Below are 18,037 nucleotides of genomic sequence, written 5' to 3'. Positions count from 1 at the left end.
AACCACCACTACCACTACCATCTCCGCCACCGCCGCCGCCACCACCACCACCATCGTCACCGCCACCAGCCACCCTAAGCTTCTTCGCTGATACCTCCGATCGCCCAAATGCCTACCCCTAACTCTCGCCTCCACCCTTCGCTGCTCCCTTCGCGGACCAAAGTCATTCCAACTACGTCAATTCACCTTCTACTTTTTTTTTCTTAACGTGTCTGTGTTTCACGCATTCGCGATTTAACGCACGCATGTCACGCGCGCCACAGATATTATTTCCTTTGACAGTCGCCGATATCGTTTGAGTTTCTTTTTATGAGTTGAGACCGTGATCCAAGCAATCGTATCTGTAGACGTGCAATTTTCGAAATGATTAATGTGCATATTATAGATAACGTTCTTTTATAAATATTAAATATTCTTTTCCTTTGCATTAAGCTAATGACTGAGACTGTCTCTTGAAGCTTGCATTTCAAAAAGTTTTATTTTACCTCTTTGCATTCCAAAATTAAATTTTTATGAACTTATTGAGAGAGAGAGAGAGAAAATTCTTGTTTTATGCATTTTTCAACACAATTCTTTTTTTCAAAGCTTCTTTGAACTTTTGTTGTCCCACGTGATTCTGACAATCTTCTCAGGCGAAATTCACTCCGAATACGTAAATTCACCCTTTATTTTCTTCTAACGTGCCTCGGAAACGTACGCACTCACGTCTTAACACACGCGCGTCACGCACGGTGATATCCATCCCCTTCAATGTCTTCCAATATTTTTTCTTATCCTTTCTCCGTACCTCTTGTATCCATATGATTCCATATCATATGTCCGTTCCAATCTTCTATTATCTTATATATCTTTTTTCTGACACATATTTGGAAAATATATATTCCTAGATAATTTACATTTATACTTTATACATATATATATATATATATATATATATATATATATAATTTATATATATATTGTAAATACATTTACTTTTGAATCAATTATTTAAAATATTTAAAAAATTATTAAGATATTTATTATTTAATTTAGATATTTTGGAGTATAAAATCGATTCTTGTTTCAAGCAGGCCTGTAAAAACTTGATATAACGGATTAACGTAATATAATATATAACTAGAAATTTTTATTTAATCTTAAAATGATTAATTCTAAAGAACAGAACTTCTTTTCGCTATAAAATAAAAACTAAGTTTCAGATATTTTATCTTCTCGTCTGCTATGTTTTTTCCGTTTTATGTTTATATATATATAGTTCTACATTTTTCGTTATTACTGTCATTGCCAAGCAATCTCAGTTTCATCCGGGTGGTTCTGGCCATCTCGTCGCTTCATTTCAACCCTCGCATTTGCAAATCCAACCCACTAGAACGAAAGTCGTTTCAACTATGCGTCTCTTCTTCCTTCCCTAAATATGCCTTCTCATGTCACGCACGATGCGTCATATCCCCGTAGCCGGGTAAAACTTTGAACGACAGACATGGTTTTTCAATTCTAAGGCATTCTATTCTGTTTCGTTTTACAAACTTTCCCAGGAAAACCCCTTAAAAAGCATCTAATCGTTTTTTCGTGTCGTCCTGAAAACTTTTTTAAATACAAAAATCTATCTTATAAAAAATAGTATTATGGAAAACTCTTTAAAAACAAGATTGTTTTTAATAATTTTGACTATATAATACTATGTCTTATATAATTTTGCATATTTTATACATATATGTAATAAATTGCAGAAATTACTGTGATATAAAATTAAATTAAATTAAATAATGATTTTTTATTTATAAAACATAAGTAAACAGTAATCTGGATAAAATGATAAATCGAAGAATCGCAATAAAATTAACAAATTTTATTTAAAATACGTAAAAATTTAAATTTCTCTCATTTTGTTTAAAAATATATATGTATTCTGAAAGATTGAATGCTAATTAAATTTGAATGCCAAGAGATCATATAAAGATGCCAAGGTCAGAGATTTAAATGCCTCGATCAATTATTTACAGATGCAGTTCAATGTGAAACGTTACGCCCTTTACATTCCCGCTCTGCACGCAAACGAATAAGCGAAAGTTGAATAAAAGTACTTTCATCGTAATGCGCGATTTCTTTTTAACCCCGAAGAAACAAAAATTAGGATCGCGTTGAGGGGAAGAGAGCGAGTCTGTAGGTAACCACGTCAGCTATCTAAATTAAACTTTTCTACCCCTTCGGACTTCTTCCTTTCCACTTCACGATTGCAATATATCAAACCGCCTGTCATAAATCTAAAGCTTGAATCGTGCCGAATGCTGACGTAACCGATCGTTAACAAACCTGGCGTTGGAAGCCAGGTGTGATCGTAGTTCCGTGAAAGGAGATAATAGAACAATAAAAATTTTCTATATTGCCGGGCGTCATAAATACGTTATGAAAAAGTTTTATAAATATTGTCATTCGCGAAAAATTAATATGATAAACAATAACTACGTTTTATTCTCGAGATAATTCACAAAAATTTATTTACAATTCAAAAAAGAAGAAACAATTTAATTGAAATTTAAAATTCTGTGCGAAGTATCAAGATTTAAACTCCATTTCTGATTTAATTCCCGCGAGATGCTGTGGAAACTTGGTTGATGATTGTTTCGCACTTCGCTGCCATAACATTAAATCGGATTTTGTTGTAGCACATCAAGGCTCGTTTCTCATTTCGGTAATACTTCCTGGAATAGAAATTGCACCGCCATATATCGATTCCTGTTTATCTCTCTCTTTCTCTCTCTCTCTCTCTCTCTCTCTCTCTCCCTCCCTCTCTCTCTCTCTCTCTCTCTCTCTCTCTCTCTCTCTCTCTCTCTTTCCTCCCTCAATGGGATCGACGTTTTCGAGTTGCTCGCCCCTGCGGTAACGCGAGGCAGACGCGGAAGGACTTTCCCGGAAACCCGAAGACATCGATCTTCGGGCTCCCTTCGGCCAATCAGCGTGCTGACTGCTCCTCGAGAAGCAGGTCCTCGTTAATGCAGCGCAATTCGTCGGAGCGACGCCGCTAATGGACTCGCGCAATCATCCTGGCTTGCTACCGAATTTCCCTTCCTGTCGACAACACTAGTGTGTCCACCCCCTACATCTCTTCCTTTTACTTCAAGTTCTTCGCAAAAATTTCATGTCATTTACTTACAATCCTCTTTGTATCTTCTAATATTTCATTCTCTCTCTCTTTTCCTCTCTCTCTTTTCCCTTCAGAATTTTAATGGACTATCTGTCGTTCATTTTTCTCATTGTGCTCTTGTGTTGATATATAGTGAAGATTTTAATTAGTTTTGATTAAATAATAACGAATTTGCTGATGCTAAGAATAATTACCCAAATAATAGAATTTATTGCTGTTGAAAGAAGAAAATTTATGTATTATTATAATTCTAATAATTCTTGTAATATGATTTATAATTTGCGAGATTGTATCAGAATAATTTTGACAAAATATTACAATTTGTATTGATTAATGTAAAAAGGCTTTGTAATGAGATAAGCTGAAATCTTGAGGGTACTTGTGACGAATTGATGTTGAATTTTTAAAAACAGTTGCTTTTTCTGACATTTTCTCATAACGAAAATACATTGGATCTTAATTTTATCTTTTCATAAGATCTTTTCACTTTAAGATGAAGTTAAATTCTTCCAATTTAGAGACGTACGTCCATATACTTTTTCTTTAATAAAATTAAATTATTATCTTCAATTTTATTCGCTTTGAGATCAAGTTAAGCAAAGAGGCAAATTTTTATTTTTTTAACTGTCTCGCAGAACTTTTTACATTTTCTCGAGAGGTAATTTCATTTTAGAGGAAGAATTTCTTATAAAAGAAATCACGTCCCTTCGTTTATCTTCTCTAAATCTCTTAGCATCTTTCCCTATTTTTCAGATCCTTTATCATGCCGATTATTCTTCTTCTGTTCTTTTCCACTTTTCTCTTCTACTTCCTTCATCTATTTCCTTATTTCGTCTTTCCGCTCATCGCTCTTTTTCGCATCCCACATCCATCTTTCCATCATTCTCTTCCATCCGATCGGTTTAAAGGTTAGCTGTAATCAGACGGATACGTACATCTTTCACCCTAATCGATTGAATCTAAACTTTCAAGAATTTTCAATTAATCACTATCTTACTTGAATGTATTTTACATCTAAAAATTAATTATGTAACAAACAATAATATTTCAAATCTAATATCTGATATACAATCTTAACATTTGGAAATTTAATAAATAATCAAGTTAATTTGATAAGTTTATTTGATAATATTTGCTCAAGCGAAAGTTTTGACTTTTATCAGCTTTACAACTTGCAAATATTATAAAAGTTTAAACTAATGATATAAACTAATGATTAAATAAATTAAACTGCGCATTCAAAATTTAATTAAATTCTGGGCATTTTGATAAAAAAATTGAATGATAGGATTGCGTAAGAGAGATTTTTTACATATTTCATTTATACATTTTCACGAATACACACAGACTTTGAAAATTGTATGATAAAAGATGAAAATGAAAAGAGAAAAGAACACATCGTGACCTTAATGCTCTAGAAGCGATGTGACCTTAATTCCATCCGAATTTTGGTGTAACCCGATTGATACATAAATCATCGCGATTTCCCGCGGTTCGCGTTATATATGCGACTCTGTAATTCTAATAAATTGGTTTGTCATCCACCATAAATCAAAAAGCAGTTTACATACTGCGCTTTTCTTTTTTACATGTTGTTCATGATGGGTCGACAAGACTCAGTTTTGAAGAATGGAATACTACAGTCATATAAATATCGTTGATTGAATTTTGATTCAAAGTTATTTTTGCTAGCGTATAAAAAAATATTTCTCCTCTATATTGCAAAGTAAATATTTTTAATAAAAAAATAATATTTTTCGGTGGAGGAAGAAAGAAGTATGTTATAACATTTATTGTTTTCCTCAATCATTATAAATTTCGATCGTTATAAATAAAATAAAATAAAAAGTATTTATAAAATGTAGCTTTTGCGATCAGAGTTGTTTTCAGAAATATAAAACTGATTTTACTTTAGCAAAAGAATAATGATTTCTTGTCATAACATATTAGAATTTTTAAAAAGTGAAATATCTGCGATATATACGCGATAATCGTAAAAAGAGAAATCTTTATGTAAAACGAATATCCATTACACGCGGTGGATTTACATATCCTTCCCTTTTACGTAATGAGACGTACATGAAAGTGGGAGAGGCCTTATGCTTAGAGATTCGTAGGAAAGATAGTCGTAACGAGGCGTAGAGAATGGATCAATACGAGGGTTCTTACGTAGTTCGCTTACTCTTGCTCTGTCTCTCTCTTTCACACTTAACTTTTCTGCTCTTTCTTATCTCTTTCTTTCATCCGGATCCTCTATTTCTCTTGGCTTCATCCTCTCGATTTTCTGTCTCCCTCCCTCTTTGCCAATTTATCTTTCTCTTCTCCACTTTCTTTTTCCTTTTCTCTTCCTCTATCTCTCTCAATCTCTCTCTTCGAGAACTCGATGTGCACGAAGACGAAGGCGGATGACGATGTTTGTCGATCGATTGAGGACGATGATCTTCCGTTTACTCCCCGAATTTCCCATCCCTTTGCAAGACGTGAAAGAAACGCGTCGCGGCGGCGGCAGCTACTCCGAAATGCGAGAATAATATTGCAAAACTGTATTATGGCGTTGAATTACGATGTACCGGAAGTCATCTGTATTTTCACGTGAACATATTGCCGAAATTAAGAGGGATAAACGAACAACAAATACGGAAACGTCCTGCGTATGCGACTCATTTAAGCTAGGCCGCCAAATTACATTTTGGATAAGAAACAACATCAACAACTACAACAACAACACACTAAAAATCCTACAACCGGGCATGCCCTGAGAGTACGAGAGTAGTACGCGTGCAAATATGCCTACGCTAAAGTAAGGAGTGAATGAGTGAGTGAATGAGAGAGAGAGAGAGAGAGAGAGAGAGAAAGCGAAAGAAAACGAGCATGTGTGTGTATATGTGTAAAGGGAGACAGACGGATCGAGCGCGAAAATGCGCTCGAGGGTGCGGAACGAATGAGAGAGAGAAAGAGAGAGAGAAAGAGAGAGGGAGAAAGAGGAAGAGAGAGAGAGAGAGAGACAAGAGTATGTGAAAGACAGAGAAAAAGGAATCATGTGTGACTGGTCACATGTGCTCAGATACGAAGTGAGCCAAAGAGAGCGAGAGTGACAGAAAGAAAGGTTTAACATGTGTGACTCTATATACTCGTGTGAATGTATACTATGTACGTGACTTTGCGTGTATGATAGAGAAAGAAAACATGATTATGGAAAAAAGAAAAAAAAAGAGAAGTGAAAGAGAGAAGCAGAGAATAGATGAGAGAAAGAGAGAGAGAGAGTAGCAAGAGAGAGGAGAGAGAGAGAAAGATGTGAAAGAAGAGAAAAAGAACATGTGGAGAGTCAGGAGGCGAGAGAAAGAGAGCGAGAGGACAGAGAAATACAGTGATCAATACTCGTGGAGCATACGTCTGGTATGATAGGCTGAATGGGAAGAAGAGCGGAAGTGAAAGAAGTCAAAGCTCGTGCAATAGAGCATGCTTGAGAAAGAGAGCGAGAGAGATAGATAGAGAGAGACAGAGAGAGAAAGAGAGAGGAGAGGAAAGAGAGAGAGAGCAGATGTGAGAGGAAAGATGGGAGAGTCGGGGCGAGAGAAAGAGCAAGGAAGGAAATAGTATCAACTGATGGGCACGTCCTGGTTGTAGGATCGGCGGTGGCGAAGAGGGAAGAAGCCGCGATGACGGCCTCCGCCACCGATACCACACAGGCGGTGGAGAATTTCGCGAGGCTCTACACGGCACTGCGCCACGACGATACTAGACCTCTATGCCGCTACTGCGGTCGTAGCTACTCGTCGCCGAGCAACCTGCGGCAGCACGTGAAAAACGTCCACTCAAACTGGCCGTCGCCGGACACGTGGCCGCAATGTAACGTATGCGGCAAGCGGTGCAAGACCAAACATTATCTGATCAATCATCAGCTGCAGGCGCATGGCATTCATCAGAGACCTAGCATGAACAATCCTGCCGTTCAACAGCAGCAGCAACAGCAACAGCATCAATCGCCGTCTTCATCCTCACTGCCATGAGTACGTTCGGTGTCCGTTGATCGTCTGGAAACGCGACGAGACCCGATCAAGTTTTCGCCACTTGTCGAGAGGCTTTAGTCGACATCGCGCGGTCGAAAACGCGAGGGTTGCTACCCGCTCGATACCCCTGGCTGTCGAAAGTCGTGATGACGGGGATTTCTGTCGCCACCGCGGCTGCCGCCGTTTGCGCCGGTTGCTTGTCTCCGAAATTTATTTAATCCGTTTGAAGCTTCGCGCGTAATAAAACATGAAGCTTTGCAGGTAATGATGGTCAATACACAGCAGCGAGAAATATTTGAATGTATTTCCAATACGCGATCGTTTGGGTATTAGTAAAAGTTAATAATTGATATCGTTTTTACAGACATACTGTAGCTTTTATAATGTGAGAATCAAATATGCAGTGGTAGCTTTTGACAAAAATTATTTATTCTACAATTTTATTTATATATGATTATATTAATCAAGTTAAATTGTTTTGTTGAAAATAATGGAAAAATTTTTGCTTTTATTTCTTTTATATAAATCGTATATAAATTTACAATTTATCCATTGTAATATGATATATTGTTTATTAATGTCATGGCCAGATATGATTTATCTCTGTGATATGACTTTGAGATGTGATTCGATGCTGATAACATTGCAATCGTATCTTTAAAGTTTACTGGAAAATGAGAATTGCCAATTAATAGGAATTGCGTGATGAATGAAAATAAAACCTGCAACAAAGGATTTAAACTCCTCTGTATAAAATTATTCCGACCGTGACAAACGAATTAACGTAATCGAGCTGCGTGTTTTGCATGAATCTCTGGGCAGCAAACAAAACGCATGCTCAAACAACGCAATGCAAAAATAACACTACTTAAATACTGATTTTTATATGACACGAGAAAAAATAATTAATTGTCCGATCTTGACAATTATTTCGCTCAAAGTCATACGTTAGGTGCAATGATAAGTATACGAGACCAAATGTATACGAAAGTTAATCGAATGCATAATTTTACATAATTACAAACTAATTAGATGAATGCATAATTATAATTAATCACGTGATAGGAGATTTAGTAAAAATTTAACAAAAAATTCGATTGTTTGCGAATTTATCGACAAGCCTTGTTGATAAGACCTTGAACACCTCCGCTACCTTTCGCCGAAAATCCAGATACTCTTAGTGTAAAAAATATTCAATCTGAAAAGTATCCTGATTTTCCCATTCAAAAAACATAATTAAATGGCAATGTTGATTGTTCATATTTTCTTGCACGATACAGACTCCTTCCAACCATATTTAAAAAATAATTATATCCCGCAAAAAATTTTGACATGCGCGCATATATTGTATTTTTATTTTGGTAGAATTTTGTTTGAATCGAGCTCATTATAACCCGATTATCCTAGCTATGTGTCAACATCTGCCATGCTCTTAATTATATGATATGTATTCATTTATTATAAATGTCTATTATTATGGATGAAAGTATGAAAGTTATAATGTATATTTTACTGACTTTGCAACTTTTTTTTAATTGTTGAAAACTATTTTATGTGAGATTATTTTAAATACATATAGTATGACATATAGTATGACAAGTAATTTAAAAAACACATAAATTAGTATAATAAACATTTTAAAAAATAATATATTTAATTCAGAAAAAAATTTGAATATTGATCATAATTTATATTAATTTTTCTGAAAACAAAATAATAGAATAATTAGTTATGTTTAAAGAACATATACTTGAAGTTAATTATACAGATAGTTTTCACTCATAATAACGAATAACAATTAGTTCGATTAATATCAAAGTAAGAGCGCGGTATAATTTCGCTGCGGGAAATATTCCTAGATGTTGAACATCGTTGGGCCGAGGTTGGGCGCGTAACATTATCGTGTATAGCTCGGGGTGGGATTACGGTGGTGGTGGCTGGTGGTAATGTTGGTGTGGTGGTGGTTGCAGATCACGGGCTTGATGAGGCAGAGGGTGCGGCTTACCACCACCACCACAGCCATCACCAGCAACATCATCGGCATCGCCATCATCATCCACTATCCGTCCCTCCTCCTCACCACCGTCATCAGGCGCCACTGGAAGACGACACATCAATTAATCAATCTTCCACCACGGCTACCACGACGATCACGACTACCAGCAAGTATCAGCGCGGCCAACCGGACTTCAGGCAACAGAGATTACTACGGGAGCATCATCGACAGCATGGTTACAGATGTCCCCTTTGCTGCAGAACGTTCCAAGATATCAGCGCGATGAGGGCACATCTGGATCATCATTACCCCAGAGATTCGCCTACCTGTCCAGTTGCCTCCTGTGCCAAAACCTTCTCCCATCCCAATAGTGTTAGAAATCATATGCGACTGAAGCATCCTGTGCAGTGGGATCAGATTAAGACCTTAAGATGGACCTATGTCTGATTAACAAGCGAAAGTTGCTATAAGTATAATTACATGTTGTAATTTTAATATTTTTTTTTATATTTAATATTTTTTTAAATATTTTTTGTGAGGCTCTTGCCAAAGAAATTTCTTTTGTTTTTTAATATAGTCACTGCGCGGCGATAAATATCTAATAGATTAGAATCGGACTTTACAATTCGGAAAATGTTGGAATTATTATGAGTATATCTTATTAGAATTATTGTCGTAAAAATAGCTCAATAAAAATATTTACATTTAATTAAAATGTTTGAAAATATTGTCATTAATATATAATTTAGTATTACAAAAATTACTACACATATGATAGAATTAAATCAATAATTACGTATAAGAAAATAATGTGTTTAACTAAATAAATATAATATATATTTAAATGTATATCAATTGACAATCATTTTTGTATACAAGAAGATTCAGATTTATGTTCGTTTATTACTTTCAGTAAGAACAAATTCCAAATTAAAATGAAGTATGTTATCTCCGCGCAAAAGCTATTTGCAATTATGAAAGTTGGAAGAGAGTCTGGTCGATACGTAGATTGGATACTTTATAATACTATGTGCAGAGTATCGAAAGATATGAGCGAAATACGAATGTGTGGAATTAGCTAAAAATAAGTATAATATAATCTTTTCGCGTGATAGGAGATGCACAAAAGAAAATCGAACTATTCAGTGCTTTATCTCGAAACTGTCACATATGCACCCACCGTAAAATTTATCCCTGACGAAAAAAACGCACATTGTATATATTGCGAGAGATTATAACGACAAAGGAGAAAATCTATAAATATATAAAGAGCTATTATATAGAGTATACATATATATGTACACATGAGAGAAATACACAAGAGAGATATACATATATATATAGAATTGATTTTGTATAAAATGTACGAAGAACAGTATTTCCTTAGAATCCGAAGCGTAGACCAGACCGTAGGATCAAGCGATACATATAAACACACAGCGACGTTCGGTGTTGAGTGTAAGCAGACGCCGACATCGAGATATAATGATTAGATATTACGTATCTAAAAGAGAAAACAATGTTCCTCTAAGCTGAGTAAGCCAGCCTTATGTTAAATAACGTAGTATTAAGAATGTAGAAATCGAACGCATGCCGAAAACGGCAGCGACAATCGCGCCGAAATCGAGCGGGTCGATTGGCTCTAAAGATTCATTTGCTCTAAAGATTCATTTGCTCCAGCGACGAGAGAGAAACGTGGACAAAGTTCGATGTCAGAGAAAAAGAGAGAAAGAGAATATGTTGGTATGTGATTATTAGATCGCAAAATTGCGTGAAAATACACAGATTTTTGTGAGCGAGTGAATCGTGAGTGAATATGTCGACTAGAAGTAAGTTCGCTCGACAACACGCCTTATTTTTCTACAGTCTTACGTTTATCAGTATTCCCTAAATAAAGAGTTCTCTAAGAGACATTACGTTCGAGATCATATATATTAGAACACGCCGCAAATTATTTGCGGCGTATTCTAGAATACAAAAATGTATGTGTGTGTATGTTTGTTTGTTTGTTTGTTTGTGTGTGTGTGTGTGTGTGTGTGAATATATGTATATATGTATATATATATATATATATATATATATATATATATATATATATACAGGGTGAGCCATTTTAATTATCCACCCCAATAACTTTTTTATATTTGAATGTACAACAAAATGTTTCAAATAAAAGTTGCTTGACTTCGATGAAGTAAGCATTAATGGGTGGCAAAAATTTGACCTTGGGATAGTCATTTGAAGGTCACATAAAGGTTACCTTCAATTTCTTAAATGGGAACCCCTTATTTTTCATTGCATATTCTTGTAGCTTATCTCGAGAGCTTTCCAAAACACTATAATTAAGTACCTTTTCATTAAGTACTTTTTGAGTTATAAGGCTTGAAATAATTTCTTAATTTTACATAAACCATAAAATATCTAGTAAATCATTCATTTTTCGATTATCTTACTTTCATACTTTTATGTACAAAATAATGAGAGGAATCAATTGGTGTAAAGAAAATACATAATTGTTTCTAAGAAAAAATATGTAATTTGCAATTAACAATTCCATATTTTTTCTTAAAAACAACTGTATGTTTTCTTTACACCAATTGATTCCTCTCATTATTTTGTATATAAAAGTATCAAAGTAAGATAATCGAAAAATGAATTGTTTACTAGATATTTTATGGTTTATATAAAATTAAGAAATTATTTCAAGCCTTATAACTCAAAAAGTACTTAATGAAAAGGTACTTAAGTATAGTGTTTTGGAAAGCTCTCGAGATAAGCTACAAGAATATGCAATGAAAAATAGGGGGTTCCATTTAAGATTTCAAACTTGCCCCCCCTCACCGCCCAGGGGAGGGGTGGGGGGCTGATTTTAACGTCATTGTACGTCCCCCTCGAAATGACGAAATTTTGATTGTAACCATTTTTTCGTAGTGTGCTTATTTTTCGAGTTATTTGGCTGCCTAAGTTAAAATGGGTCACCCTGTATATATATATATACACAGGGTGTCTGGAAAATTGTCCGCAGTACTTCGGGAAATGATTTGGGAAGAAGAAAAGAAGGAAAAAATATAAACATAGGTCCAGAAATAAGTCGTTTTCGAGTTACAGCCACTTTTATGTTTAAAAAGTTGTAATTTATAGTTCGCTTGGCATCCCCCTTTTTAAAATTTTTTTTTAATTTAAAATTTTTTAATTTAAAATTAAAATTAAAAAGTTTTAATTTAAATTTTTTAATTTAAATTTAAATTTTTTAATTTTAATTTTAAATTTAAAAATTTTAAATTTAAAAAAGATTTTAAAAAGAGGGATGCCAAGCGGACTATAAATTACAACTTTTTTAACATAAAAGTGACTGTAACTCGGAAACGATTTATTTCTTATATTTAGCTGTTTTTCCTTCTTTTTGAATCTCGAATCATTTGCCGAAGTACTGCAAGCAATTTTCCAGATACCTTGTATATATATATAAAAAAATTATATATATATATATATATATACATATATATATATATACACGTACGTATGTATGTATGTATGTATATACGTATGTATGTATGTACGAGTTGTTAGTTGTGATCTCGAAAGGAAATGTCATTAAATATGAGGAATACTAGAGTGTGTGTACTCATAATTATAATAATTTTTAAAATGTAGAAACGCATAAAGAATGCATTATATCGATATATACAGAACATCGGTGACTGCAAAGCATGATTGCGATTTTTTTTTTTCGTTACGTATTATTTATTGTCAATTGTTATTATCATGACTGACAGTTCGTATGGTGAATAATGTATAGAGTATTATATGCACTATTTTAGCAAGTATTAGCTTATACATATATATATATATATATATATATATATATACATATAAAACATACGAAATGAAATCTATATATTATTTAAGTAATGCTTTGTATAATAAAAAGTATTCAGAAAAATCTAAAGTATTCTATTTTAACTACAACTTTTAATTATCATAGCACATTAATGCTACCATTAACATTAATGTACCACTAACATTAATCTGAGGATAATACAACTAATACAATTAATAGGGCAAGTATGCATTTTATATTAAGAATAACTAAACATAAGTAAAACTAAATGAATATAATTCACTATATTTTAAACTTGAAAATTAAACTAAAAATTTTTAAACTAAAATTTAAACTAAAATTTGTAGACTCTTTTATTTTTCAAAATAAAAGAGTAAAATAATAAAATAAGTAAAATAAACTAAAGAACATATGCTAGATATTAGTGTTAACTTTATATATTAATAAATATATATATATATATATATATATATATATATATATATTGTATTGTATTGTATTGTATTTATTGATCCCTTCAGGGTTACAATCTCTTACATATGTCATTTTATTCTAACTTAACATGGTTACAAATCTCCTACATATCTTAACACTACTCCTTTCTTAACCTAAACCCAGCTTCTTATAATTATTCCTTCCCTTTTCCCTTTCTTCCTATTCTTTCCTCTTCCTTTTTCCCTTTTTTAATCCGTCCTTCCTTCCAATCCTCTTTTATCCCTCCCATTCTTCCTCCATCTTCCTCCTCTTCTTTATCCCTCTGTCTCTGTGCTTCTCTGTTCTTCTCATTCTATTTCTCTTCTAATTCTGTCCCCGCCTCTTCTCTTCGCTTTTCCTTCCTCTCACCTTCCATTCTTCTCTCTCATTCACGTACTACTCTGCGATTCCCACCCCTCTTCCGCGTCTTCCGCTTTTTTCATCTTCACCTCACTTTCGCACTCCATTTCTCTGCTACCTCTCTCCTCTCCAGTCTCTTCCGCCAATTTCTTCATCATCATCATCTTCTTCTTAATCATCACTCTCAGCTCCTCCGCAGATCCTTCCACCATTCATTTCTCCAGTTATTCTTTCAGTCTTCACTCCCTCATTTGCTCCACTCTTCAACATACCCCTCCTCTCTCTATATTCCACTGGCGCCTGTGCGGCCTCGAATCCGCGCAAATGCTTACTTCTCGCAGAAGGCGAGTCTGCGCCACAGCGTGCAAGACCACACAGGCCCCTATATATATATATATATATATATATATATATATATATATATACATAATTTATTCATAATATATGAAGAAAAATTTTAGAAAAATGTCAAATTTGTTCGATCGAGTAAGTAGCGTGCGATCAATTAATCGATATATACAAATAGTTTACATGTATAATAATCTATTATAATTATCTTTATTTTATTCAAAATATGATCTATGTTAAAACTATTTGTATCAGGTAACTATAAATTGATTTTATGCTATTTATCGATCAAAGAAATTTTCCATTTTTTGAAAAATGAAATATTTCTTTCACATATTTATTTATCTTTTATTTTCAGTTAGTCGACGAGGTGTGGACTTGATACGAGTACGTGCTACGGATCCACGACCTTGCCCAAAATGCGGAAAAATGTATCGCTCGGCACATACCTTACGCACTCACTTGGAAGACAAACACACAGTTTGTCCGGGTTATCGGTGCGTCCTATGCGGTACAGTAGCGAAATCTCGGAATTCTCTACACTCACACATGTCGAGACAGCATCGTGGCATCAGCACAAAGGATCTTCCAGTCTTGCAGATGCCTAGTCAGTTTGATCCCGAATTGGCATCCCGGTTGTTGGCAAAGGCTGGGGTCAAGGTGAGTCCAGCTGAACTTCGTGCTCGAGCCAGCCCGACGGCGCCACGAAGAAGTGACGTAAGATTAGAACTACCTCGCGGAGGCGCTCCGTCTGAGGCTGGCAGCAGCATTTGCGGCGGCGATGATCCAGAAGATCTCACTTTACCTCTCGCCTTTAAATCTCTCAACAGTCCATCTATGAAACTATCTAACTCTATCGCCAGCGTAATCACCAGGGTAAGCGGCAGCAGTAATGGTAGCACCAATGTCAAGAGTTCGACAACGACGGCAGCGATCGCCGCCAAATCTCTCGATACGATGCATGATAGTCGCGAGCCCAACATGGCGCCATTGCATTCATCCGGTCCTCATCCGAGTCATAATACTAGCGCAATTTCTGGCTCGGCGCTTCTAAATACTTATCTGCAACTTATTGTAGAAAACTCGGATCTTGGACCGGCAATAGGCAATATAAATACGGATCACGCCATACGTATGACTCGAATGGCCCGAGAGTTTGGTTCCAAGGCGCAGATGGGCGTCGTAGAGGAACACGGCGCTCGTAGCCTGGAAGATCCCTATCCTTTAATCGGTAAAGAAGAAGAACGAGTATCTGGTATTCACGAGGATAGGGATGAGATGATGCATGATAGACATGCCGGGCTCGCGGACGAAGGAGTAATATCGGGGGTAGAAGATGAGGATGAGGATGAGGAGTACAGCGATAACGAGGAACCGGAAGTAATCAAATCTGAATAGGTTCTCGTTATTCGTTGCAACTATAGTAACTCAGGGCAATGTTGGGGATGTCGGTCAACATGATTGTACAGCAGCAACAGCGTCAACTGTCTGATCCAATGCAATCTCGTTGAGAAGGGAAGTAGAAAGCGAGATAGAAGGTCAGCCATCGAATTCGATCGATGTTTTTGTTTGTTATTATCGCGCGGAGAATCGCAAAAATATTATACTTCGGATGTTACCTCGTTATGTTATCGGATGTGATTGCAGAGTGATTGAAAAAGAAAACATCTCGATCATTTTAACGTCAATTTTATAGACGACGCGCGAACGAACTTGCTAATCGTATCCAATTAGAATCGCAAAGGCAAGTACACGCATATGTATATGCATATGCACATGTATGCGCGAACACACACACATATATCCACAAATATTCCAACTATCTACCTCAACGCATATGATAGAACGATAGATGATAGAGCAGGCAAAGACGAATCTCAGTAGAAAAAGAGGATATGAAGTAGGATCCATATTTAACGACGATTTAATTGGAAACAAGTTGCCAATGATGATGTTGTGCTTGCAAGTTTAAATATCGAAATTGATGATTGAGCAAAAACTCATACAGTCCGCAATATTAACATAAATAATTTTATTATTACATTAATATTTACTGCAAATTACGACTTCAATTTATCTTAAAAAATGCAACAAAATACGACAAAAAAGCGCTTTAAAAATTAGGTTATAAATTTTAATATGCATAAATAAACTTGGAATTTATTCAGATTTAAAATAAAAAATAATAATTTGAAGAAGTAATTTTGCAAATTAGAAAAAAGCTATATAAATCTATAACAAATACATTACCGGATAAAACTAAATATTATTACTATTATTATCTATGAAACAAATCTTTTGTGACACTTTTGATGACAGGTTTTTGAATTCAACAACAGAAATTTAAATATCAAAATATGTCAAGTTTATAATAATTCATAAATAGGAAAGTTTAAATGTTGATTGATTAAATGTTGAAAAGTTGATTAATTAGATTGTTCCAAATTCATGAACTTAATAAACACATATATGTATATATATATAATTGAAAGTATTTTTACTATTATGCAATATATATATATATATATATATATATATATATATATATATTGTATAATAGTAAAAATACTTTCAATTTTTTTATTTTATTATTGATTATTGATTTATAATTCCTATATTGATTAATTTTCTGTTATACTCAGAGTTGATACGAAATATTTCTTTTAGATATGAAAGATTGTGAGAAATCTGGAAAGAATAGACACTAGCTACAGCTGGCAAACAAAAGATATTCATAGAAAATAGAATACGCATTGACTTTATATTTGAAAAATTCGAGAGTGTTTGATCTATCCAGAGCTCTATTATACAGTTATTAAGAAAAACTACTGTTCAGAAAAATTGCTTTTTAATTTATCTTATTTGTACGTAAATAATTATTTTGTCGAATTTACTTTAGTAACGTAATAGCTTAAAAATTTTATACTATTTATCAGATATAAGAATGCATTTCATATTAAATTATCAAAATTCTTGCTAAAGTGTAACCGATTGATAATATCTTTTATATGATAAAATTTACATTAATGTGATTTTATTAGAAATGATTAAGATACATTAATAATATATTATTTTTTTATTATTAAATTCTTATTTAATAATAAAAATTATAATTAACGCATTTTTATTATTTTTATTGTTAAACTTTATTTAATAATAAAAATAAATAATGTATAACTTATATGATTTATATTCAAAATTATATTCAGGAGATTTTTATTTATCATTTCTATTTATACTTTTCAAATTTCAGTATTTCATAATTTCTCAATAAAGCATGATCGCTATATAATTTTGTATTAGCATGATTCAGAACGATGACTTCAACAACATATATTAAGGTATTAAGATCATTCAGCTTTTTAATAAAGATAATATTCATTTCCATAAAAAATGTTTAAAATGTGTCTTAATTTTTATATCGCTAATAATCTTTTATATATATTTTTTTTATCTAAAAGAAATCCATTTGCAAAATTTCATTTAAATCGGAACATAATCATTTTCGGAACAGCACAAAAATTATATATATTCTTACATATAGGAAACAATTTAATTAGTTTTTATTTTAAATATTTCTCATTTAAGAATTATTATAATCTTTTTATTTTGATATTAAAATTTTTATCCCCAAATAATTTCAAACATCTGTGTGTCAGTATAATTGATGTGTCATAAAATCTGTCTTATAATATATTGTATATGCAATATTGAATACATATATATCGCTTATAAATCTATGAACTGATTAAATACTTAGACATTTGTAACAATTTTTCTATAATGTTTGACATGACAAATACGCATAACAATAGCGTCTTGTTGTATATATTACAAGTAGAAATTATAATTTTATTACA

The 18,037-nt window shown here is 33.5% G+C and overlaps 1 protein-coding gene across 10 annotated transcripts in view; it reads left to right on the top strand.

Moving 5' to 3' along the window:
- LOC105255589 (protein abrupt) overlaps positions 1-16,222 on the top strand; it is an 87,570-nt gene extending 71,348 nt beyond the window's left edge. For 7 of the 10 annotated variants that reach the window (XM_011264949.3, XM_011264950.3, XM_011264952.3 and 4 more), the window contains one exon: positions 14,536-16,222. In XM_011264949.3, the coding sequence (XP_011263251.1) occupies positions 14,536-15,575 (1,040 nt within the window). In that variant the 3' untranslated portion in view covers positions 15,576-16,222. Of the gene's footprint in view, positions 1-6,775; positions 7,564-9,128; positions 9,674-14,535 lie in introns of those variants that run through there. The other 3 variants (XM_020028887.2, XM_020028885.2, XM_020028886.2) reach the window with 3 other exon arrangements.
- The last annotated feature ends 1,815 nt before the right edge of the window (positions 16,223-18,037 follow it).

This window comes from Camponotus floridanus, unplaced genomic scaffold, assembly GCF_003227725.1.
Source record: "Camponotus floridanus strain SB8 unplaced genomic scaffold, Cflo_v7.5 scaffold11, whole genome shotgun sequence".
Lineage (NCBI taxonomy): Eukaryota > Metazoa > Arthropoda > Insecta > Hymenoptera > Formicidae > Camponotus > Camponotus floridanus.
This window is presented reverse-complemented; position numbering and strand designations above follow the sequence as displayed.